A 24,766-nucleotide genomic window follows, 5' to 3' on the forward strand; every position below is an offset into this window, starting at 1 on the left:
CTGATCCACATATCCCTTGATTCCCTTAGAGTTCAAAACTCTATCGATCTCAGTCTTGAATATACTCAACGACTGAGCATCCACAGCCCTCTGGGGTAGAGAATTCCAAAGATTCAGAACCCTCTGCGTGAAGAAATTTCTCCTCATCTCAGTCCTAAATGGCCGACCCCTTTTCCTGAGATTATGTCCCATGTCCCTAGTTCTAGACTCTCCAGCAAGGTGAAACAGCCTCACAGCATCTACCCAGTCAAGCCCTCTCGGAATCTCGAAGGTTTCAATAAGATCACCTCTTATTTTTCTAAACTCCAGAGAGTCTTGGCCTATTCTACTCAATCTCTCCTCATAGGACAACTCTCTCATCCCAGGAATCAATCTAGTGAACCTTCATTGCACCGCATCTAAGGCAAGTATATCCTTCCTTAGGTAAGGAGACCAAAACTGTACACAGTACTCCAGGTGCAGTCTCACCAAAGCCCTGTACAATTGCAGCAAGACTTCCCAATTGCTTGCTGTACCTGCATGTTAACTTTCTGTGTTTCGTGTACAAGGACACCCAAGCCTCTCTGGACACCGACATTTAATAGTTTCTCACCATTTAAAAAATATTCTGTTTTTCTATTCTTCCTACCAAAGTGAATATCCTCACATTTCCCCACATTATACTCCATCTGCCACCTTCTTGTCCATTCATTTAACCTGTCTATGTCCCTTTGCTGACTCTTTGTGTCCTCACAGCTTACTTTCCCACCTGGCTTTGGATCATCAGCAAATTTGGATACATTACGCTCGGTCCCTTCATCTAAGTCATTAATATAGATTGTAATTAACTGAGGCCCAAGCACTGATTCTTGCGGCACTCCTCTAGTTACAGCCTGAAAATGACCCATTTATCCCTACTCTCTGTTTTCTGTCTGTTAACCAATCCTCTATCCATGCTAATATATTACCTGCAACCCCATGAGCCCTTATCTTGTGTAACAACCTTTTATGTGGCACCTTATCGAATGCCTTTTGAAAATCCAAATATACAACATCCACTCATTCCCCTTTATCTACCCTGCTAGTTACATCCTCAAAAAACTCTAATAAATTTGTCAAACACGATTTCCCTTTCATAAAACCACGTTGACTCTGCCTAATCATATTATGATTTTCTAAGTGCCCTGTTACTAAGTCCTTAATAATAGATTTACCAACTACTGATGTCAGGCTAACTGGCCTATAGTTCCCTATTTTCTCTCTCCCTCCTTTCTTGAATTGCGGTGTTACATTTTCTACCTTCCATCCGCTGGGACCATTCTAGAATCTAGGGAAATTTGGAAGATCACAACCAATGCATCCACTATCTCTGCAGCCACCTCTTTTAGAACCCTCGGATGTAGGCCATCAGGTCCAGGGGATTTGTCGGCTTTTAATTTCCCGTTAATTTCTTCAGTACTTTATCTTTACTAATATTAATTACTTTAAGTACCTCACTCTTATTAGCCTCTTGGTTCCCCAGTATTTCTAATATGTTTTTGTGTCTTCTACTGTGAAGACAGATAAAAAAATATTTGTTTAACGTCTGCCATTTCCGTATTCCCCATTATAATTTCTCCGGTCTCAGCCTCTAAGGGACCCACCTTTACTTTTGCTAATCTCTTTCTTTTTACATACTTGAAGAAGCTCTTGCGATCTGTTTTTATATTTCTTGCTAGTTTACTCTCATTCTATTTTCTTCCTCTTAATTAATTTTTTGGTCATCCTCTGCTGGTTTCTAAAACTCTCCCAATAGTGATCATTGGGCTGGATTTTGCTGTAAAAATAACAGTGAGGCTAACAGCCCTTACCGTTATTTATGCGCAAATCGGAAAGCACGTGTGCAGTTAAAGGCAGAAATCGGGAAGTTGCTCTCTGAGATGCAATGCTCCTTCAAAATCTGCACGAAAGCGGCTTCTCGTTGTCTGGCTCACTACTCAATGTATTGAACGGTGTGAAATTCCTGTACTGGCATCGCAGATACGGACAAAAAGTTAAGTCAAGTCATTTCGAGCCTAAGTACCATTTTAAAGGCGTGGTAAGTATTAATTACTGCCAAATATGGAGTCTCATTCCTTCAGAATTTAATTATTGTTGGACATTAAAAAAAAACATTTTTTGTTTACTTTTTCTCTCTGTCTCTTAATTCAACCTTTTTCCCTCATTTTATTTCGCTTCCTGTACCTGATTTGACATTGAATTCACTATTCTAACTTACACTTCCTGATTCTGACTCTCCGCTGTTATTAATGATCCTTCAATCTGTTTGGTTAAGGAGATACACAGCTGCCTGCCCTGTTCACACAGGTCCCAGATGCCCTGTAGAGGGCACCATGCTTTTCGGACCTCTAATTTCCAGGAAGTTGCCGTGTAAACGCTCATAGAAAGTCTACGGGCAAGTGCAAGTCTGACAAATGGCAGGTGCCATTTATTCACCACTCACAGCAAAATGCAGCGCATTATGTTTGATGTCACTAACACATAGTGGCCAGAGGAGCCCGCCCACCTTGGAGGACTGTCAGTCACTGTGTTTATGAATAAATGTTTCACTCCGTTAAGACCTTAATGAAACACTTGTCAAATTAGCTTAGAGATTACTGTTGAAGATACTGGTGAATACCAAGTGTGTTTGTATCTTATTCCTAAAGCGGGCAGCAACCCATTTATTTTAAACCCTTGCTGAACTAGAGGACGGGGGAATGCCATACTAAGGCCTTAAGTGTCCATCCTTTTAATATCACCAACAGTAGTCCCCAGGCTCTAGTTCCTTGTTTTCTTGATGCTCTTTGCTCTGTTGCCTGTTGAATTTTTTGTTTTTGTAACTGTCAAAGTGACTTGAAAAATTATTAATTTATATTCATTCTTTTCTCTTTTCCACCCCTTCCTGGCTTTCCCCGCCTTTGTGATTGCCACCCATGTCACTATCTACCCTTCCTCCCCCCCCACCACCCCCTCATCACCCATCCCCATCCCTCCGTTCTTTCTCTCGATGAATCAACATTTCGACATCACCAAAGACGGAAGTGGACTCAAGCCATCACCACAACCATTGACCGCTCATTTTACATTTGTCTGTACCATTGGTTTAACTTGGCTGTTGTCTTAGAGCTGGGGCAGTGCACGATGCTGGTGCTCTCTGTCTTTTGTTGAACTCTCTGTGTGGCTCAAGGCCTATAGATACTCTGTCTGGGTTACTCACCTCTCCTCCTTCACAGCCGATATATGACCCATGATAATCAGACGGTAGTGACCAAAGTTTAAAGCCGCTGTAATGAGTTGTCCCAATCTGCAGCGATGTGCTACCACTGCCTCAAATTAGATTGCCACTGGATTTCAAAGAAGGTCTCACTATTGCAACCCCTTTAAAGGCAGAATCTCTCTCTCCAGACCCCTTTTGAAGAGGGGGATGTGTTCACTGGATTCCATTTTTTTTTTGAACAGGAAGTCTCTCCATCAGGATCCCCTTTTTGAAATGGAAGTCTCTAATTAGAATAAGGTTTAAAAAGGGATTCACTGCTTCAAGAGTTACTGAGCCTGACTACGAAGGGGTTGTTGATCTGAGCAATATAAAGGAAGGGCTAGTGGACCCAGATAATGCAAGGGGGGAATTATTGAGTCAAGCGACGTAAGGCAGGGATAACTAAGCTCGACAGAATGGGGGAAGGGTGCTGAGATAGACAATGTGAGGAAGGGGTTACTAAACTAGATAGTTTGGGGGAAGGGTACTGAGATAGGCAATGTGAGGAAGGAGTTACTAATTTAGATAGTGTGCGGGGGAAGGGTATTGAGCCAGGCAATGTGAGGAAGGGGTTACTAAGCTAGATAGTGTGAGGGAGGAAGGTAGCTGAACCCAAAGTGTGAGGTGAGGTTGGGGCTTACTAAGCCTGATAGTACAAGGGACAGCTTACTGAATTCAGTAGTGTTAGCAAGGATTAATGAGTATGGCAGTGCAAGGAAGCTGAATTAACCCAGTCAGGATCCCGGTACTGACACAGTGTGATTCAGTGATTGTGTTGTTACGAATGTTTCTGTGTTAATTAATTTGCAACTTGCTATTCTGTTCTGTAGCTCCTCTCAGATAGTCATAGGATCACAAGATATGTTCAGATGAAGAAAGCCCTTGAGCTCACTCATCCTTTCTGAAGCCCAACCATACCGTCTTATCGAAGCATCTAGCTGCCCATGAACGAGCCCAGTGTCCCAGCCTCAGCCATCCTTCCTGATAAACCATTACAGCTCCTGATCACCTTCTGTATAAAGAAATACTCCTTGGCATCTGTTCTAAACATCACAACTTTGAACCTGTCTCCCGGAATATCTGAAGGTAGCGTTTTGGATTTAGGAACATAGGAATTGCTAGATGATAAAAGACCAATGTCCATCTAGTTCACCATCTACCATCCTGGTAGTCACATGACACAATGATAATGGAGTTGTTCACTAATCATAGCAATCAATCTCCATCAATTAGTCTACAAAAGACCCAGACATGAGGTGTGGAAACCCCCAGTGGTGGAGAGCTTTGGGAACCATAGGTCCAAAGTCACCTGTTCCTCCCAAGCATGCCACTTTATTTTCTCTATCTCATTAACTAAAATATCTACCTCTTTCTGAGGCTGGCAAGTCCCAGCCGGCCTCGTCATACCTCATAGCACAACTCCTCTAACACAGCCTCACTGCTCTCTTTCAATGATGTTATCAAGATTTAATGTTTGTACAAAAAAAAAACAAATAAAAGGGGATGTTAAAGTTACTCATAGTTCTTTGTAACGGCTATATTTGTGTTAAAGGAGTATTATCTATTTTTCCCCATACCCCATGATGTAATTTGTGTCAAAAAGCATCATCAAGCCTCATAAACGCACTCCCGGCAGTTGATCAGGATGTCACTGTGACAGATACATGAGCGATTATTCTGGGCTCTTTCTAATCCCAGAAGCTACCGTTTCCCCTTAAGTGGGGTCGCTACCGATAGTGAGGACCCCTCCTTCAGTCATACTTAACATATCTGCCTTTTCTGTAAATGGTCTTAAAGTAATAACACCAAATTTTGTGGGGATTTTTTTTCATTTGTTCCCAAAGTCATCCATATAGAGAAAAAATATATAAATTCCCCTTCCAATTCCCTTTTGATTAATACAAGTTTTAAAGAAGTGATGTACAGTTTGTTGGGTTTCTTTTCTCCCCTGAACTGTCAATCATCCACAGTGGGTGGTTAACTAGGAACAGGAGTAGGCCATTCAGCCCCTCAAGCTTGTTCTGCCATTCAATTAAATCATGGCTGATCTGTGTAACTCCATCTACCCGCCTTGGTTCCGTAACCCTTAATAAAAATCTATCAATCTCAGTTCTGAAATTTTCAATTCACACCCAACCTCAACAGCTTTTTGGGGGAGAGAGTTCCAGATTAATGCTGTCTGTGTAGGCCCAACCATGCAATCATGTAGACCGTTGTCCAAGACTTATTGACCTGTAGGATTTGCAGAGTGCCCAGATCATCATTCTTTCAATCAGGGGATGTTCTCACCTCCAGAATCCGAAGGCTGAGTTTTGTTGCCCACTGACCGTTCATCGGAGACGATTGATCATTGATTGATCATCACGTATAAAATTCTTAGTTGGCTTGACAGGGTAGATGCTGAGAGGCTGTTTCCTCTGGCAGGAGAGGCTAGATCTAGGGGGGGTCATAGTCTCAAGATAAGGAGTTGGCCATTTAGGATCAAGATGAGGAAAAATTTCTTCACTCAGAGGGTTGTGAATCTTTGGAATTCTCTACTCCAGAGCGCTGTGAATGCTGAGTCGTTGAATATACTCAAGATTGAGATCGATAGATTTTTGGACACTAAGGGAATCAAGGGATATGGGGATCGGGCGGGAAAGTAGAGTTGAGGTAGAAGATCAGCCATGATCTGATTGAATGGCGGAGCAGGCTCGAGGGGCCGTATGGCCTACTCCTGCTCCTATTTTTTATGTTCTTATTAATGTCAGTTTACCAGGAACGGTGAACGTGTCTCCTCATGTCCAAATGCTTTTCAAATGATTAGGTTTACCATTTTTTATCAAATCCATAACTGGACAGGGGGCGGGATGAGGGCAGCGAGTGAGATCGTGGTTCGAGCTCTGTCACTTCCTTTGCAGATGATTAAAATCCATTGCAAGCCTTAGCAATTAATGCCTCCACATGATAGAATCATAGAAATTTTAGGGCGGAAGGCAACCATATCCTTACCAGTTCTAGCTCTATACCCGAGCTATCTACTTTAACCTTAATTCCTTCGAACCCTCCACTATTTCTTTTCAAATGTTTAATTCTCTTTTAAATGATTGATCCACAGCAATTCCATACGTGACTGTCTCAAAGAGAGCATCTCACCGTCACGAGTCCTATTGAAGAGCTCCCTCAATGGGTTAATGGCTCATTGGGATTTGAGCCTTGAGACGGTTTACTACGTTAAAGGTGCTATATAAATGCAAGTTAATGATGTTGTTCTGTCTGGTGTGGTAATAAACCAACAGCCCAGGAAGGCCCCTGGTTCGATCCACCAGTCTGTAGAGAGATATCTGATCTTAGACAAGACAGTAATAGAGGGGAGAAGATTGGGGGGAAGAAAGCGGATTTATTGCCATCATAATGTAGGCGGTAATGTGAGGATTTTTGCTTTTTTGTTTTACCTCTATAGGGCAGGGAGAAACTTTACAGAATCCTCAGGATATTATACAGAATTGGGTACTGACACCAGAATAAACTGCACATGGTCCATGGGATGCGTTATGTTGAAATAAACACTCGAATTGGGGCGATGACTAGCTGCTTTTATTTCTAGACCCTGTAGAATATTCAACTTAGGGTTGCCAACCTTCCAGGATTGGAGTCTCCAGGAATTGAAGATTAATCTCCAGGACGCTGCCGAGAGCAAATCCGAGAGAAAAATCATAGGGACGTTTAAAAAAAATTGGTGTTTATTTTTTCATTTTCTTTGTACACTTTTGCTTATTAATTACAAAAATATTGGAGATGGGGGGGAAAAGGCTGTTTGACTGAGAGTCAAGAATCTTCGAATCAGGTAACGAAGAGTCTGTTTGTTTCCCAATTGGCTGAAGGAAGGCTGTGCTCTGCGGGGATGGACGTGTCGGGTGACCAATGGCGGGAGTGTGGGGTGGGGCAGTTGGAGGCAGGAGGTCATGTGATGAAACCTCCAGGAATACGTCCAACCAGAGTTGGCAACCCTAGTTCAAATTCAATGATATATCAAAACAATACAAGTGAAGACATTGGAGTGTAATGGCTGCAATGTGCTTACTCCCATCAGGGGGCCATCTAGGGTTCAGTTAACAATATGCAAGTACCATTGAACAAGTCACAATGAACAGACTTCATTGACCAAGCCTTCCCGACAGTTTCTTGTGTTCCTCTATTCTTAATAATTTAAAGAAGGACTAGAAAGAAAAGCAGCACGTACTGGAAATAAACACAGAAATTGCCAGAAATACACAGCAGGTCTGTGCCTAAGTCTGTGGCCTGGGTGGGAGGCGGCATCAATGGCAAGGGAGTGGAATTTATGGCGGGTATCAAAAACAGATGGCTTGAGTCTTCCCAGTGTTCAGCTAAAGGAAGTTGTGACTCATCCAAGACTTGATCTTGGACAGGCTAGCACGGAAGTATCATGGGGTCAAGAAAAGTGGAACTGGAGGCATACAGGCACTGACATTGTGACTGTAGATAACGTTGCCAAGAAGCAGCGTATAGATAATGAAGAGGAGAGGCCCAAGGACAGATCCTTGGAAGACTCCAGAGGGGTTGGTTTCCGGGTGAAAGGAGAAGCCATTGCTGGAGATGTGGTGGCTTTGTCCACACGGGTGGGAATGGACCCACGCAAGGGCAATGGAAACGGAGAGTGAAGAAAGAGAATCTGCGGAGGAGGTTGGCATGGTCAGCTACGTCAACTGGCATGGAGAGTTCGAGGAGCACCAGGAGTTTTTTTTTTAAATACATATCGGCGTGGAAGGAATGCAGAGGTACTGATGTGAAATCTTACGTGATCGTAAGAAATTCATTTCTCCGCTATTTCACTGGAGCATTAAGTATTCTTACACCAGTGTCCAACTGCATAATTAAAATTAATAAAAATATGCATAACGCAGTATAAAAAGTGGCCAACCTAACCCTCTCTCACACTGGGAAACTCTGGTGAAATCTCAGATGCAACATTGAGCCCTTTGTGAATTCATTATGAAGGATACAGTGAGGAGAATGAAACTCGGATTTGTCTATTTTTTTTCCCCATTTATTCAATGTTCTCCCCTCACAACCCTCTTACATCTACGCACCCTCCTCCAGCCAAGGATGGGACAACCTGTGTTACCATCCGACCTGCCTCTGCTCATCGGAAATTCTGCTGCTGTGATCCAAACAAGTGACAACTGGACAGACTTGCTAAGTTTCCTATTCCTCCCTGTTCAATTCTCCATGCATTCCTCCTCATCTCCCCACCTCCCACTCATCATCCAAAACAAAAATAGAGAACACTTTACTTCCATATCAAGTGCCAAAGAATCATAGAATGACACGGCTCAGAAGGAGGCCATTCGTCCCATCATGCCTGTGCTGTTTGAAAGAGCTATGCAATTGGTCCCATTCCCCTACTCTTTCCCCATAGCCTAATTTGCAGGGCTACGGGGAATGGGACTAATTGGATAGCTCATGTGATTTGGCTGAGCTCTCACCTAAATGAAGGCAGTAAGCACAAGTGAGGGAAAGCTTTTAGACTGTAACTCACCCAGCTCTGCGACAGCACAGGTGAGAGGCCATTCCAAAACTCAAAGGTCACCGAACTGTAATGAGGGCAAATTGAGTCGCAGGGCGCATCCTGGGAGTCGAGCTCATCCAGCTGTGAGCTTGAATAATGGGATGTATCCAGACACGAGCCCTCCCAAGCAGAAACTTGAATGATAGTAGGCCCTGGGACTCAAAGTCACCCAACTCACACATCCTCACAGCGAATGTCAGTAACTCAGTGCTGGGAACGAGCAACATATGCTCTATATTATTAATGTCAGGAAATGAGTTTAAGACAGCTATTTCATTGCAGCTCCTGTTGATGAACATAAACTGATCAAACCTTGCTCTTGTGGTTTATCGCTTTATCAGAATGACTCGATTGAATTACTGCATCGCAACTCACTGACATCCATCTATTATCCTTGAGGCACAGCGGCTCCAAGCGGTAATTAAATAAATTATATCAGGGAAAGGTATTTGCCGGAGACGATCCCTCAATATCTTCCACTGTAAATATGTCACTGCAGCTAAAGAGAATCAAAAAGCAACAAGAGATTACAAAAAAAAAGCTCCAACCGGACAGCAAAGTGGACAAGTCCTCTCCCCTTTGGGCCCTGGATTCAATCCAGCCCAGATTCACAGGATAAAAGCCTCCGGGGTAGAATTCCCACGAGCGTTCTCCCGATTTCCCGCCGTAAGTCCGGCAAGAGATTGATGGAAACGACTGTTCCTCCGGGGTTTTCGTCAAAGTTACTGAAGCGGATCGGAAGAACCCTCGCAGAAATTCTACCGCCTTTTTTTCTGTAGACAACAGTCCTTGCACAACAAAGAAACTGTTGCAGACTTGCTCAGCGAGTGCTCCCTTTATACCTCTTGTATCGATCCTAAATTTCTGCCCTAAAATATGTGCAGTTTAATAGGAAACGTTATACATGGCCTACTGGACTCCATTGATTGGCTGTGAATCACTTTGGGACGTCCTGAAGTCGTGAAAGGCTTTACATAAATGCAAGTTCTTTTTTTTCTTTAAGAGCTTATGAAGATGAAATATATGGACTCTGTGCCATAGTTAAATGATTTGGCAAATGCTGCCATATCTTTTCTAGCCATTTTCTTCTGCTGGACTACAAGTGTACAGCACTAGTTATTCTCTGGTAACTCATGTGTAAGACATTGAGTATGGACAAGCTATTCAACCATTGCAAAGTGTCACAGTCGAACCTGGTCCAGTCCTCAACTGATGAAAAGAAAGACAGACTTGCATTTCCATAGAGCCTTTCACGATCTCAGCACATCCCAAAGCGCTTTACATAGGAACATAGGAATATAGGAACAGGAGTAGGCCATTCAGCCCCTTGTGCCTGCTCCCCCATTTGATAAGATCATGGCTGATCTGTGATCTAGCTCCATATACCTGCCTTTGGCCCATATCCCTTAATACCTTTGGTCAGTGAAGTACTTTTAAAGTGTAGCCACTGTTGTAATGTAGGAAACACGGCAGTCAATTTGCACACAGCAAGATCCCACAAACAGCAATGTGGTAATGACAAGATAATCTGTTTTAGTGATGTTGGTTGAGGGATAAATATTGGTCAGGTCACCGCGGTTAATTCCCCTGCTTGTCTTCGAAATAGTGCCGTGGGATCTTTTACATCCACCTGAGAGAACAAAATGAGCCTCCATTTAACATCTCACCTGAGATACAGCTCCTCCGATAGTGCAGCTCTCCCTCAGTATCTGCGCTGGGAGTGTCAGCCTAGATTTTGGGCTCAAGTCTCTGGAGTGGGACTATGAACCCACAACCTGCCTGATTTTAGAGGTGGGTGAGCTGCCCATTGAGCCAGGGCTAACACTGTTAACTGAGCAACAGGTACGAGACATGAATCAGGGGTGCTAACTCCTGTCACTGATCACTTTGTGGGGCGAATGCCCAACAAACTGAAAAGAGGTGAGATGGATCTCAGTGAGGAATACAAAGGTGGTAAAAGAACAAACGGGCACAAAAATAGCTGAGCGAGGTGGTGAAAAAGGCAGGGGAAAATGTACACACAAAAGTTGCTTCTATATCGGTGCTAGAGGGGTGCCATCATCGACTGCCCTGGCACCTCGGGTCCCACATACCCGGCAGAAACTCCCAAACAATCCAAGGGACCCATCAAGGTAACTGCTCGGAAGACCTGGTTTCAAAAAACGGAGGATAACCTTCGCTTTTGGTGTTGGCAGAAAACTGCTGGGAACAGATTGGCCACCTGATATTCACCCCGTCCTAGATCCCTTTCTGTCGACTGCAATTTTTAAGGGTAAAGGCGATAAAAATTTGAAACTTTGGCGGGAGATTACCATAACTCCCAGGGAATGGTGTAAATGGTTAAAAATGAAGTTAGGGTGAGAGACTGGGAAAAACCCCCATGGAATTCAGGGCAAAGAACCCCAACCCTATCAGTGCTCCTTACCATCCCCAGTCTTCCCTTCCTCCTAGGAACATGGGTACAGGAGTAGGCCATTCAGCCCCTCGAGCCTGTTCCGCCATTCAATGAGATCATGGCTGACCTATACCTTAAATCCCATCTATCCGCCTTGGTTCCATAACCCTTAATAACCTTTGCCTAACAAAAATCGATCAACAGACCTTTAAAACCAAAGTTTGCACCTCCAGACCACAACTTCTCACTCTCCCATCTGTTTTTTTCACCTCTTGTAGCATCTTGCATTATGGGTTTTGGCCCTTCAACTGGGTTTCTCCGTGAAGCAGTGCAAGGCTTCTTGGGACAGGATGCCCTCCCGCTTGCCCAGGATGCAGTGTGATTACGGGAGGTACCCAACAAGGAGAAGGGGAGAAAATACTTTAAAAAGAGAGTTCACCTTTAATATAGCAATCTGTGTTACAAAGCAATACAAATACACATTCTTTGCCTTGGTTCCAAGGTCCGAGCTGCATTACACCACATACCAGGTATAAGGTGACAATTTACTCCCATTTGCCACTGATTGGCTCATGACTCTCATATATCACAATGTAAACTATGTAATTTTGATGCTCCATAACAGATAAACCATATCTAGGAGCTGAATAAGCTAATGATTAATTGACTAAAAGAAATAAAGAACTTATATTTATATAGCATCTTTCACAGTCTCAGGACCTCCCAAAGCGCTTCACACATTTGAAGTGTAGTCACTGTTGTAATGTAGGAAACGCAGCAGACAATTTAGGCACAGCAAGATCCCACAAACAGCAATGTGATAACGACCAGATAATCTGTTTTATTGGTGCGATAAATATTGGGCAAGACACCGGGGAGAACTCCCCTGCTTTTCTTCGAAATAGTGCCATGGGATCTTTTACGTCCACCTAAAAGGGCAGACAGGGCTTCGGTTTAATGTCTCATCCGAAACTCGGCGCCTCTGACAGTGCTGTATTCCCTCAGTCCTGCACTGGGATCATCAGCCTAAATTTTGTGCTGAAGTCCCTGGAGTGGGACTTGAATCCACAACCTTCTGACTCAGAGGCGAGGGTGCTATCATCTAATCACTCCTACACAAAAGTTGCTCTATAGCAGGAGCATTGCTTGTACTTGCTGTGTACTGTAGTTAGTAAGACCAGCACCTCATGAAAGGCTGCAATAGTACAAACAATTAAAGATGTTTGTTTGCACGTTCTCAGTGTTGGCATGGTAGCTGATATTGTGTGTAACCACAGTCAAGACAGTTTTAATCAAATCATCGACATATCAAACTGCCATCAGACTTGTAATAATGCAAATAAAAAATCACAGGAGAATGCGGGGGAAGCATATTGTCTTTTCATCTATGGCTGGGAATTTCCTCAGAGCAGCTCCCGCTCCGTAACTTTGTCAGAAATGTCGCGGAAACACCATTTCCTCACCGAAGCGGGATTTCCGCTGCACATCAGGTGATGGTAGGATGGTGGAGCGGGATTGTTCCCGGCCGATCACTCTGCAGAAGCAGATACTTCCCTCAAAAAAGAAATCATAACCCACCATCCGGAGGGTTCGATATCAGGTCGGTGCTGAGTTACCTGATCTCACCCAGCTTCAGCAGAAGGGAAGCTACAATTTTCCTTATCGCCCCTGGACTGAGAAGCATCAGTCATCAGCTCCTGATGACTCTCTTGCTGGGACATGCGGGGTTTTGGGTGAAAAGAGGGCTAGGCTTGGCTGTGATGCCTTCTCAGAACCCTGCTCACACCCTCTTGGCTCACACACGAGGAATGGTCACCTGGGCCAGGCATGGGAGGACTTCCAGCACTTGTGGAACCAGATCCCAGCAAGAGTCAATATCTTCGAGAGAGTAAGGGAGAAAATTGGGGGAGGGGAAGCACAACTCTTAAAACCACAGCAGCAGAATTTTCCGTTCCATGTTTTCATCCCCACACCATAGCCTGCTCCCACTCTTGCAGTAAATTTTTGGCATTCCGGTATGTCATGCTCTAAATTGGCACTCTTCTCCAAAGCTGGTTGGTGCTGATCTGGGCCCAACCTATAGGAAAGTAACATATTAACATTAACAGCAGGAGGAGGCCATTCGGCCCCTCGAGCATGTTCCGCCATTCAATTAGATCATGGCTGATCTGCACCTCAACTCCATTTTCCTGCCTTTGCTGCATATCCCTTGACCCCCTTACCCAACAAAAAATCCATCCATCAGTCTTGAAAGCTCCAATTGTCCCCCAGCATCCACAGCCTTTTGGGGGCGAGAATTCCAGATTTCGACTACTCTTTGTGGGAGAAAGTGTTTTCTTACTTCATAAGGTGATGATGTACAAAGTTAGGCAATGATGAGATTAAAAACGCAATTACAGCAGAGTGAAACTGCAAGATTTTTGTTATATTGTCATCATCTGTGCATTCTTCATTTGTTAATTTATGCATGAAAGTTTTCTAGGAACATAGGAACAGGAGTAGGCCATTTAGCCCCTCGAGCCTGTTCCACCATTCAGTGAGATCATGGCTGATCTGTGACCTAACTCCATATACTCGCCTTAGCCCCATATCCCTTAATACCTTAGGTTAACAAAATCTATCAATCTCAGATTTAAAATTAACGATTGAGATAGCGTCAACTGCCGTTTGCAGAAGAACGTTCCAAACTTCTACCACCCTTTGCGTGATGAAGTGTTTCCTAACTTCACTCCTGAAAATCCTGACTCTAATTTTTAGGCTATGTCCCCTAGTCCTAGGCTCCCAAACCAGCGAAAATAGTTTCTTTCTATCTACCTTATCAGCTCCCCTTAATATCTTGAAAACTTCGATCAAATCACCCCCTAATCTTCTAAATTTCAGGGACTACAACCCTAGTTTGTGTAAACTCTCCTCGTAATTTAACCCTTGGAGTCCAGGTATCATTCTAGTAAATCTACACTGCACTCCCTCCAAGGCCAATATATCCTTCCTAAGGTGCGGTGCCCAGAACTGAACACAGTACTCCAGGTGTGGTCTAACCAGGGCTTTGAATAGCTGTATCATAATTTCTACCCCCTGGTCGCCTTTTTGATTATTTTCTGTACATGCCCATGACATTTTAATGATCTATATACATGGACCTCTAAGTCTCTTTGGACCTCCACTGTTTTGAGCTTTTCACCATTTAGAAAGTACTCTGACCTATCCTTTTTAGGTCCAAAGTGGATGACCTCACATGTGCCTACATTGAAATCCATTTGCCACAGTTTTGCCCATTCACTTAATCTATTAATATCTCTCTGTAATTTTATGCTTCCATCTGTACTGCTTATGCTGCTGTCTACCGTTGTGTCATTGGCAAACTTGGTTATGTGGCTCTCTATCCCATCATCTAAGTCGTTAATAAATACAGTGAATAGTTGAGGCCCCAACACAGATCCCTGTGGGACACCACTAGTCACATCCTGCCAATTTGAGTACCTGCCCATTATCCCTACTCTCTGTCTCCAGCTGCTCAGCCAATTTCCCATCCAGGTCAATAATTTGCCCTCAATTCCATGAGCTTCAACTTTAGCTAACCATCTCATATGAGGGCCTTTAGAATGCCTTCTGGAAATCCATATGAACAACTTCCATAGACATTCCCCTGTCCACTACTTTAGTCACCACTTCAAAAAGTTCAATCAGGTTCATCAGGCATGACCTGCCCTTTACAAATCCATGCTGGCTCTCTCTGATCAGCTGAAAATGTTCAAAGTGTTCAGTCACTCTATCCTTAAGTATAGATTCTAGTAATTTCCTGACAACAGATGTTTGGCTGACTGGTCTATAATTCCTTGTTTTCCCTGTCTCACTTCTATTAAATAGCGGAGTGACATATGCAATTTTCCAATCTAAAGGAACGGTTCCTGAATCAGGAGAACTTTGAAAGATTATAGTTAGGGCATCTGCAATGTTCTCACCTACTTCCTTTAAAATCCTAGGGTGGAAACCATCTGGCCCTGGCCATTTGTCACTCTTTAGTGCCATTATTTTCTTCATTACTGTTAATTTGCTTACGTTAATTATGGTGAGTCCCTGTCCCTGATTCAAAATTAGTTTCCTTGGGGTGTCTGGCATGCTATCCTCTTTCTCTACTGTAAATACTGATGCAAAGTAATTATTTAACATGTCCGCCATTTCCTTATTTTCGTTTACAATATCAACATTAAGGGTTAGAGTTTTTAAGAGGCCCACATTGCTCTTGACCACCTTATTTTTCCTAAATTAATTGTAAACATTTTTTGTGTTGATTTTGATATCCCTTGCAAGTTTCTTTTCATACTCCCTTTTTGTAGCTCTTACTATCTGTTTTGTTACCCTTTGCTGTTCTTTGTATCTCTCCCAGTCGCCAGGATCTGTGCTATTTTTTGCATTTTTGTTTGCTTTTTCTTTTAGTTTTATGTTGTCCCTTACCTCTTTTGTCATCCATGGCTTTTTTTATTGGCAAATAGAGCTCTTGCCCCTTAGAGGTATAAACCGGTTCTGATTCACGTTAAATTCATTTTTGAACACCTCCCACTGATCTTCTGTCGTTTTACCCATTAACAGATTTGTCTAGTTTACTGTGGACAGTCTCTGTCTCATCCCATTGAAGTCGGCCTTACCTAAATTTAGAATCTTAGTAGGTGTTACGGATTTCCCCCTTTCAAACAGAACATTGAACTCAATCATATTATGATCGCTATCAGATAAATGTTCATGCACCGTTAGGCCGTTAACTAAATCTGGCTCATTACTCATTAGTAAATCTAACCCTTGTTGTTTCTAGGACCTACTGTTGTGGAAAGTTGTCCGGAACACACTCAAGAAATTCGCTACGTTTCTGACATGAGCTCATCTGCTTATCCCAATCTATATGAAAGTTAAAATCCCCCATTAAGACCACTCTGCCTTTGCTACATGCTGGTCTAATCTCTGCATTTATGCATTCTGCAACTTCACAGCTGCTACCAGGGGACCTATACACAACTCCCACTACTGTCTTAAATCCTTTTCTATTTCTTAATTCTCCACTGCCTGCTTACCTCTCGTTATATCCTCTCTTATCATTGAAGTAATTTCACCCTTAATCACTAAGACTACTCCTCCCCCTCTACCAGTTTCCCGATACTTCCTGTAGACCTTATAACCTGGTATATTCAGATCCCAGTCCTGACCGTCTTGCAGCCATGTCTCGGTAATGGCTACAATGTCGTACCTTCTAAGCTGAACTTGCGCCTGCAATTAATTCATTTTGTTTCTTATACTCTGTGCGTTTGTATAAAGAACGCTTATTTGAGCCTCACACACTTTATCTTTATCTTGGTAAAGGGATTATATTTTAAGTACCTTAATTATTCTTGAATAAAAGAAATGATTTGCGATCTATCATTTTTCTTTCTTTCTATCACAGTTACTCACATGAACAACCAGAACTCTTAATATTCCTCTTAAACCGACAAGCAATAGATTTGTCCATCGAGGCAATGTGGTGTCACTTCCCATTAAAATCTCCTCTTCCTGTCACATACGAACATACGACAATTATGGACAGGAAAAGGTCCTTCTGGTCCATCCAGCCTGTGCCACACGATGTCGATGCCTTGTTCATCACAATATATACACTCCCCAGCCCACCCAAAAACCATGTGATCTCCTGGGAGTGGCGAAAAAACAGATTTAAAAACCCAGGCCAGTTAAGGAAATAAAATCTGAAAAATTCCTCTCTGACCCCTTCAGATGATCAAAACTAGTCTAGGAGACCATTCTGGCCCCGATTAATGTTATACAGTACTGTCCTATTGTACAAGGTAACCTCCGCCTCAGCCATAAAAAAGGATCAACTCTCACATAGGAATTCAGTGAACCAGTATTCACTGCAAGGGCCTCAAGGTGGGCGAGGCTCCCTGCAGACAGTGGGAGAATTACACCGAGTGTGCAGTCCTTACCCTGCTGAATAAACAGGCCCTCTTTTACCAATGCTGAGACACAAACCTTCCTACAGATTTGCTTAATAATTAGAGAAGACGGAAAGAGAAGCACTTCATTGAATCAGACAGCATTGAAAGAGGCCATTCGGCCCATCGTGCCTGTGCCGGCTCTATGAAAGAGCTGTCCAATTAATCCCTTTCCCCCGCTCTTCCCCCATAGCCCTGCAAATTTTCCCTTTTTAAGTATATATCCAATTCCCTTTCAAAAGTTACTTCCACCACCCGTTCAGGCAGTGCATTCCGGATCATAACAACTCGTTGTGTAAAGAACATTTCTCCTCATCATCCCTCTGGCTTTTTTGCCAATTATTTTAAGTCTGTGTCCTCTGATTACCGACCCTCCTGCCAGTGGAAAACAGTTCCTCCCTATCTACTCTCTCAAAACCCCTCATAATTTCGAACACCTCCATTAAACCTCCCCTTAACCTTCTCTGATCTAAGGAGAACAATCCCAGCTTGTCTCATCTCTCCAGATAACTGAAACCCGCTCATCCCTGGTACCACTCTAGTAGACCTCCTCTGCACCCACTCCAAGGCCTTGACGTTCCTTTCTAAAGTGTGATGCCCAGAATTGGCCACAATATTCGAGCTAGGGCCTAACTAGTGTACAATCCTTACCCTGCTAAAAAAAAAACAGTACGAATGCTGAAACACAAACCTTCCAACAGATCTGCTTAATTAGCAAAAACAGAAGGAGCGGAGAAGCATTTCATTCCTGTATTTTGCTATTCAACATCTTGCAACACATTAAGGGCTCCCATTGAGTAGATGTCAATAGTAATTAATGTTTTATGAGTCAAAGTGTTGAAGTACTTTATTTCTGACAAATTCAATGTCAATTTATTTATTAAACATGTGCATCGCCTTTCAGCTGCTGCTAAATTGAGTTTTTTTTTGAGTGATGGAAATATAATTAGAAGGCTTTTTGGTATTGAATACCCAAAGGATCGTGAGTTTCAAATTGAAAGAATATTATTCCAATGAATAAGGACCTCAATTTGATCATTTTCCTTTCTTTCTCTCTCAGCCTTTGTCAACCATGTAAATGAGAAACAAATGCAGCGAGAAGTAATTGTGTTTTGACTCAAAATGTTTATGAATAACATTTCCCTCAGCTGGAACGTGTTTAATTTTATTTTCAAATTGTTCAAGGCAGCGGTTGAAAGCCGCTGGGCATTTCGACTCTGGGACCTGGGCTCGAATCCATTCCAATCACGGTGAGAGATGTGAGTGTTGGGTAATGGAGTGGAAAATGGATAAGTGTCACACTAATGCAGTAGTGGGTGAGTTTTGGGGCTGAGGCACGTTGGTGAGGCAGAGTACGGGAGCGTTTGATGCAAACACTGGTTGTGCCTAATATGGAGGGGACTCCATCCCCCAGCACTGACACCCCTCATCTTGACGAGCGGGCCTCTGAGATCATTCAGCAGTGGCATGGACTGGGTGGCACAGTGGATTCGTTCATTGGCTTGTACGTGTGTTTTTTGACAAATTTCCTACGCAGGTGCTTTCCCACAGTACAGAAAGGAAGGGGATCTGAGGGCAGGTCACTCCCGACCCATCCCCATGAGCCTTCTTGCCGCCAGTACCAGAGCTACAGAAACAGGTTCGCCTGCCCCAGCCTGCCTCAACGGTAAACACGCACGTCTTGGGTACGAGCTCGATTGGCTCGACCTCCCGAAGCTAAAGCTTGCAACACCAAAGACTCAAAAATCCATCAGTGCACATTCCAATTGAATTAAAATATCAATAGAAAATTGATGCTCTGCAAAGAAATATCTTGGACATGATTTTACAGTCAGTTGAAAGTTATCAACAGCATTATAAGTGGCAGGGTGGGTTAGCACAAGGTCCTTTTACTTTTGGGTCTGAACAAAGCCCAAACTTTTGACATGAAAACCATCTCTGTGCTGCTGCCTATGAAATTAATTTGGGGTAGTCTCAACCCAGTTCCTAGTAGCTGTAGTCCCACTGCACAATATGGTTCATAATGTGGCATGAAGTAGCAAAAAGTTGGCAGTTTTTTTGCATTCTCAGTATGTCACAGCCGGCATTTATTGCCCATCCCTAGTTGCCCCTTGAGAAGGTGGTGGTGGGCCTTCTTCTTGAACCGCTGCAGTACGTGTGGTGAAGGTGCTCCTACAATGCAGTTAGGCAGGGAGTTCCAGAATTTTGACCCAGCGACGATGAAGGAACGGCCGATATATGTCCAAAACTGGATGGTGTGTGACTTGGAGGGGAGCTTAGAGGTGATGGTGTTCCCATGCATCTGCTGCCTTTGTCCTTCTTGATGATGGAGGTGGGATGTTTGGGAGGTGCTGTCGAAGAAGCCTTGGAGATAGTAGACACTGCAGCCATGGTATGGCGATGGTGGAAAGAGTGGATGTTAGAATGGCTACTGAGGGAAAGTGTAAAGATACACCCTGGTACAGTATTTGGTGCTTTTCTGCGATTGGTGCCAAGCAAGATTGTCAGGGTAGAATTCAGGGAGCTTTACTCTGCAGTTACCCAGATTTACACTAATCAACACCTGCAAGTGATTTCTTAACTGGCTTCTTTACAGATTTGTGCTCACAGTGATGAACTTCGAGTGCAGGAAAGAAAGAGCTTGCTTTTATACAGCGCCTTTCATGATCTCGTGACGTCCCAAAGCATTTTACAGCCAATGAAGTACTTTTGAAGTGTAGTCACTGTTGTAATGTAGGAAATGCAGCAGCGAGTTTGCACACAGCAAGATCCCACAAACAGCATTGTGATAATGACCAGATAATCTGTTTTAGTGATGTCGATTGAGGGATAAATAGGATAAATATTGGCCCAGGACACCGAGGAGAACTCCCCTGCTCTTTTTCAAAATAGTGCCATGGGATCTTTTCCGTCCACCCGAAAGGGCAGATGGGGCCCCAGTTTAAGAACATAAGAAATAGGAGCAGGAGTAGGCCTTACAGCCCCTCGAGCCCGCTCCGCCATTCAATAAGATCATGGCTGATCTTCTACCTCAGCTCCACTTTCCCACCCTATCCGCATATCCCTTGATTCCCTTAGTGTCCAAAATTCTATCGATCTCAGTCTTGCATACACTCAACATAACATCTCTTCCGAAGGACGGCACCTCTGACAGAGCAGCACTCCCTCAGTACTGCACTGGAAGTGTCAACCTAGAATTTGCGCTCAAATCTCTGAAGTGGGACTTGAACCCAAAACCTTCTGACTCAGAGGCGAGAGTGGAGCACATATTGAGAACTTGGGTACGGGGATAAGCAGGGTTTTCCATCTGTTATTGTTTACTTTATATTTGTGTATTTGTACCATTTACATTTTTTGAGTTTGGCCGCTCTTCCGATGGTAAACCGTAATGTGAGGCTGAGATAGATAGATTAAGTCAAGATAGATAGATTTTTGGACCCTAGGGAAATCAAGGGATATGGGGTTCAGGCAGGAAAGTGGAGTTGAGGCCAAAGATCAGCCATGATTGTATTGAATGGCGGAGCAGGCTCGAGGGGCCGTATGGCCTACTCCTGCTCCTATTTCTTATGTTCTTATGTAAGTCACGGAAAGGAAACACAGACCGAAAAGCAATGATGCATTTAGTGAAAGTGAGGTGCCTTCGTCCTCTGTGATAACAGAGGTGCCAACCCACATAAATTAAACCACTGAACACCTCCATTAGATAGTGGACAGAGGAATTTCACGTGAACGCATTGATGCTAATATTTGAAGAGACTCATTTCAGGGCACAGTTACTTAGAGCCGATGCAATGGCCAACTGTTCTACTCAGCCCCTAAAGTTGCACTGGCACTGTTTGGGATTTACTAATGTATCATGTTATTCTGCTCCTATCTTGCGTTCTGGAACTCTCTTTCTACTCTCTCCATGACTCCCTCTGCCTTGTTACATCTCTTCCCCACCTTCAAGAACCTCCTTCATCCCTCTTTTACAATTATGCCTTCAGTCACCTCCCCAAAACCTCTCCTAATTCCAGCCCTGATTTGTCCCCCCCACCGACCTCTTCTCAACCCCAAGCACGTTAGGGTGTCTCAATCTACTAAAGGTGCGGTTGTTTCTTTCTTCTTATGATTCAGAGTGTGGAGCATCTAGTCATGAATTATCATCATTAACTAATGATTAATAAATCTTTCCATAACTCACTCCTGACAACTCCACTTGCAAGTTATATCCTCCTCAATCATTAAATTAAAAAGTCATTATTCAAGGATCAACATTTTGCATTCTTTACATGATACAAAATGAGCTCTACAAGGAAATCTGACTATCAAACATTTGCAGGCAATTGCTGAATAGACAGGTGAATTACTGAGACAGCCATTGTAAATGACTTAATCCACCTCACCGAGGGCAATGGGCCAAATCTGTAAACAGCAAAATGTGACAAATAGTATTCATTGAAAAGGTAAGGGAGCAGATGCACATTCAGCTGCTGAAAAGCTCAGGGCTCCTTTTAAACAGGACAAGGGTTTTGGTTCTTGTATGTAAGGGATGATTCTGGGATCTGGCACTGCCAGTGAGTAATGAACTCTCACAAGGATCTCGTCAACAGATCACGAGCCCATGATTTTGTCTCTATTAAAATCAACGAATGGAAACTCACGGGCTGTAAGCCCACGACTTGGAGAGGGTGCGGAGGAGGTTTACCAGGATGATACCAGGGATGAGGGACTTCAGTTATGTGGAGAGACTGGAGAAGCTGGGGTTGTTCTCCTTGGAACAGAGAAGGTTTAAGGGAGATTTAATAGAGCTGTTCAAAATTATGAGGGGTTTTGATAGAGCAGATAGGGAGAAACTGTTCCCACTGGCAGGAGGGTCGGTAACCAAAGGACACAGATTTAAGTTAATTGGCAAAAGAACCAGCGAGGCGACGAGGAGAATTTTTTTTACTCAACGAGTTGTAATGATCTGAAATGCTCTGCCTGGAAGGGCGGTGGAAGCAGATTCAATAGGAACTTTCAAAAGGGAATCGGATAAATACTTAAAGGGGAAATATTTCAGGGCTATGGGGAAATAGCAGGGGAGTGGGACTGCTTGGATAGCTCTTTCAAAGAAAGCTCTTTCACTGGCACAAAGGGCCGAACGGTCTCCTTCTGTGCTATATGATTCTATAACTACCCATGATTTGGAGTAATGAATCACGACATCGCCCTCATAGACTCTGTTTTAAAGACCAACTGTGCCTCATAGCTGAGAAGGGTTATGTGAAATCAGTTGTGGATGTCTTAACCTGGTTCTGAGTGGGTATGTGTCCACATTACAGAACTGTCCCTAATTTGCTGCTAATTGGCACCGAATTTCAATCTGTCTCAGAGAGGAAATGGTTGGTTGGCGTAAGCAATGGAAAAATGCCCCACTGATGCAGTAGGGTTTAGGACTAATTCATGTTACATGGCAATGTAGAGGGAGATTTAGCCAACACCTAACCATGCTATACCTGACCTGAGATCACTTGATGCTGACATTGGTTGCACAAAATGGGAAGTGTTCCATTGAACAGTACTAACATTCCTCAACTCGATGAGCAAAATGTTCACAAAAAAACTAAGAAAGCAGTAAGATTAAATGGTTTAAGGAAAACAGCCCGTCGATCTTGGCCAAATTAGATAGGATTCTTTCAGAAAATAATATTTTAGGAAACAGTATATGAGCAATTTGAGATATGACATGTGGTAAATGTAGCAATGCTTGGAATTGAAAGGTGACTTTGGACCTACGGCTCCCAAATCTCTCCATCACTGGGGGTTTTCCTCATTTCATGTCTGGGTCTGTTGTAGACTAATTGATAAAGATTGATTGCTATAATTAGTCAACAACTCCATTATCGTTGTTTTATGCGACTACCAGGGTGGTAGAAGGTGAATTAGGTGGTCTTTTTTCGATTAGTAATTACTATGTTCCTATCTTTTTGCTCCATGCATGGGACCCACTTAAACCACTTTCATCTCCCCTCAGCTTTAACACCAAACCGAGGGAGAGACTGATGAGGGTAAAAACAGTACAAGTAATCAGGGAGGGAGAGAAATTAAACAGAGCAGCAAGAGAGAAGGATCCTCAGCATCAACGTCAGAATAATCCTTTGCTGCATGTGAGTGATTTTAATGAGTAAGAGTTGTTTAAATCTTACTCCTCCACTCAGTATTTCTTAAATAAATAGTCCAAGCCACTGAACTTGAAAGAGATAGTTTTACTTAACCCTGTTAAACATAAATGCAACTACAATTTACCAGCAATGATATAAGACATACATAGCTTTAAAGCAATACATAGGTTTAAAGCAATACATGCAATGATAGAAGACATACAGAGGTTTAAAGCAATACATAGGTTTAAAACAATACATGCAATGATATAAGACATACATAGGTTTAAAACAATACATGCAATGATATAAGACATGCATAGGTTTAAAGCAATACAAGCAATGATATAAGACATACATAGGTTTAAAGCAATACAAGCAATGATAGAAGACATACATAGGTTTAAAGCAATACAAGCAATGATAGAAGACATACATAGGTTTAAAGCAATACATGCAATGATAGAAGACATGCATAGGTTTGCCTCAACAATACAACCTTAATAGCTGTGCCAGGAGAAGGTAATCAGTCTTCTATCAGCACCCATGTCACAGAGTTTTGAGAATTCTAACTAACTGGAGTCTTTGGCTGTTCTTATATTGGGTTTGTACACCATCCCCACCCACTTTCATCCTTTCTAGTGCACTTGCGTGACACCATCGTTCTTTCATATAGATGTTGTCCCTAATTCTTACCTCTTCCACCAGACAATGGATGGGTACAACCCACAAGGCCATTTCATCACAAGACTTTTCAGATCTTGAAGCTGATAACACACCCCTGTTATCATGAAAGCAACAAGTCTGCTGTTTTCCAAAAGCTTTGTTTGCAGTTTTAAGTCACAAACACACCCATGAGCCTTTGCCGCCCTCAGTTGGCCTATTTCCCAAAGCATGCTGGATAATGGTACTGGATTGCTCTCTCACATTGCAGCAAGTGTGACATTTTTCCGATTCTCACACCTGCCGCCTGTGACCGCTCCAAGCGACATTGCCAAAAATCTAAAATTTATTCCAATCCCCAGAACTGACATCCCTCATCTTAACGAGCACAAAAAAAAAAAATCTGACGAGGTTAAAACAAACACATTCATTGCCTTGGATGTACTGGCAGCACTGATATTATTTCAGGCCTGTGCTGCAGGGTTCTGAACTGCAACAGATGTGAATGTCTCCGGTACTCCAGTGAATATCCAAGTGGTTTGAGGCAGATGTGGTCTCTCCTTGAGGCAGATGCAGACCTTAGCAGCTCGTGTCACCCCCACAGCCGTCCAATTAAGCTAAGGCTGCACCATCGACATCAAGTCAAGCTCACGGCCTGATCCCACAAACCAATCAATTTGCTGAGAAAAAAACATTTAAACGTGATTATCAACTTATGATAAAAGTGAAGTTGGTGTTCAGAATACAACAACAGCCAGTATGTACTATAAATAAGATAGTATA

At 43.0% G+C, this 24,766-nt stretch overlaps 1 protein-coding gene across 2 annotated transcripts in view; it reads left to right on the plus strand.

The window, feature by feature from the left end:
* Positions 1-24,766, plus strand: part of LOC137327487 (neural cell adhesion molecule 2-like) — a 1,142,796-nt gene that overhangs the window by 1,081,178 nt on the left and 36,852 nt on the right. The window contains exon 16 of one of the 2 annotated variants that reach the window (XM_067993366.1): positions 3,036-4,771. The exons of the other annotated variant lie outside the window; for it this stretch is intronic. Coding sequence (XP_067849467.1) covers positions 3,036-3,124 — 89 coding nt within the window. The 3' untranslated portion in view covers positions 3,125-4,771. Of the gene's footprint in view, positions 1-3,035; positions 4,772-24,766 lie in introns of those variants that run through there. 2 annotated transcript variants of the gene reach the window in all.

Source organism: Heptranchias perlo, chromosome 11 (genome assembly GCF_035084215.1).
Source record: "Heptranchias perlo isolate sHepPer1 chromosome 11, sHepPer1.hap1, whole genome shotgun sequence".
Taxonomy (NCBI): domain Eukaryota; kingdom Metazoa; phylum Chordata; class Chondrichthyes; order Hexanchiformes; family Hexanchidae; genus Heptranchias; species Heptranchias perlo.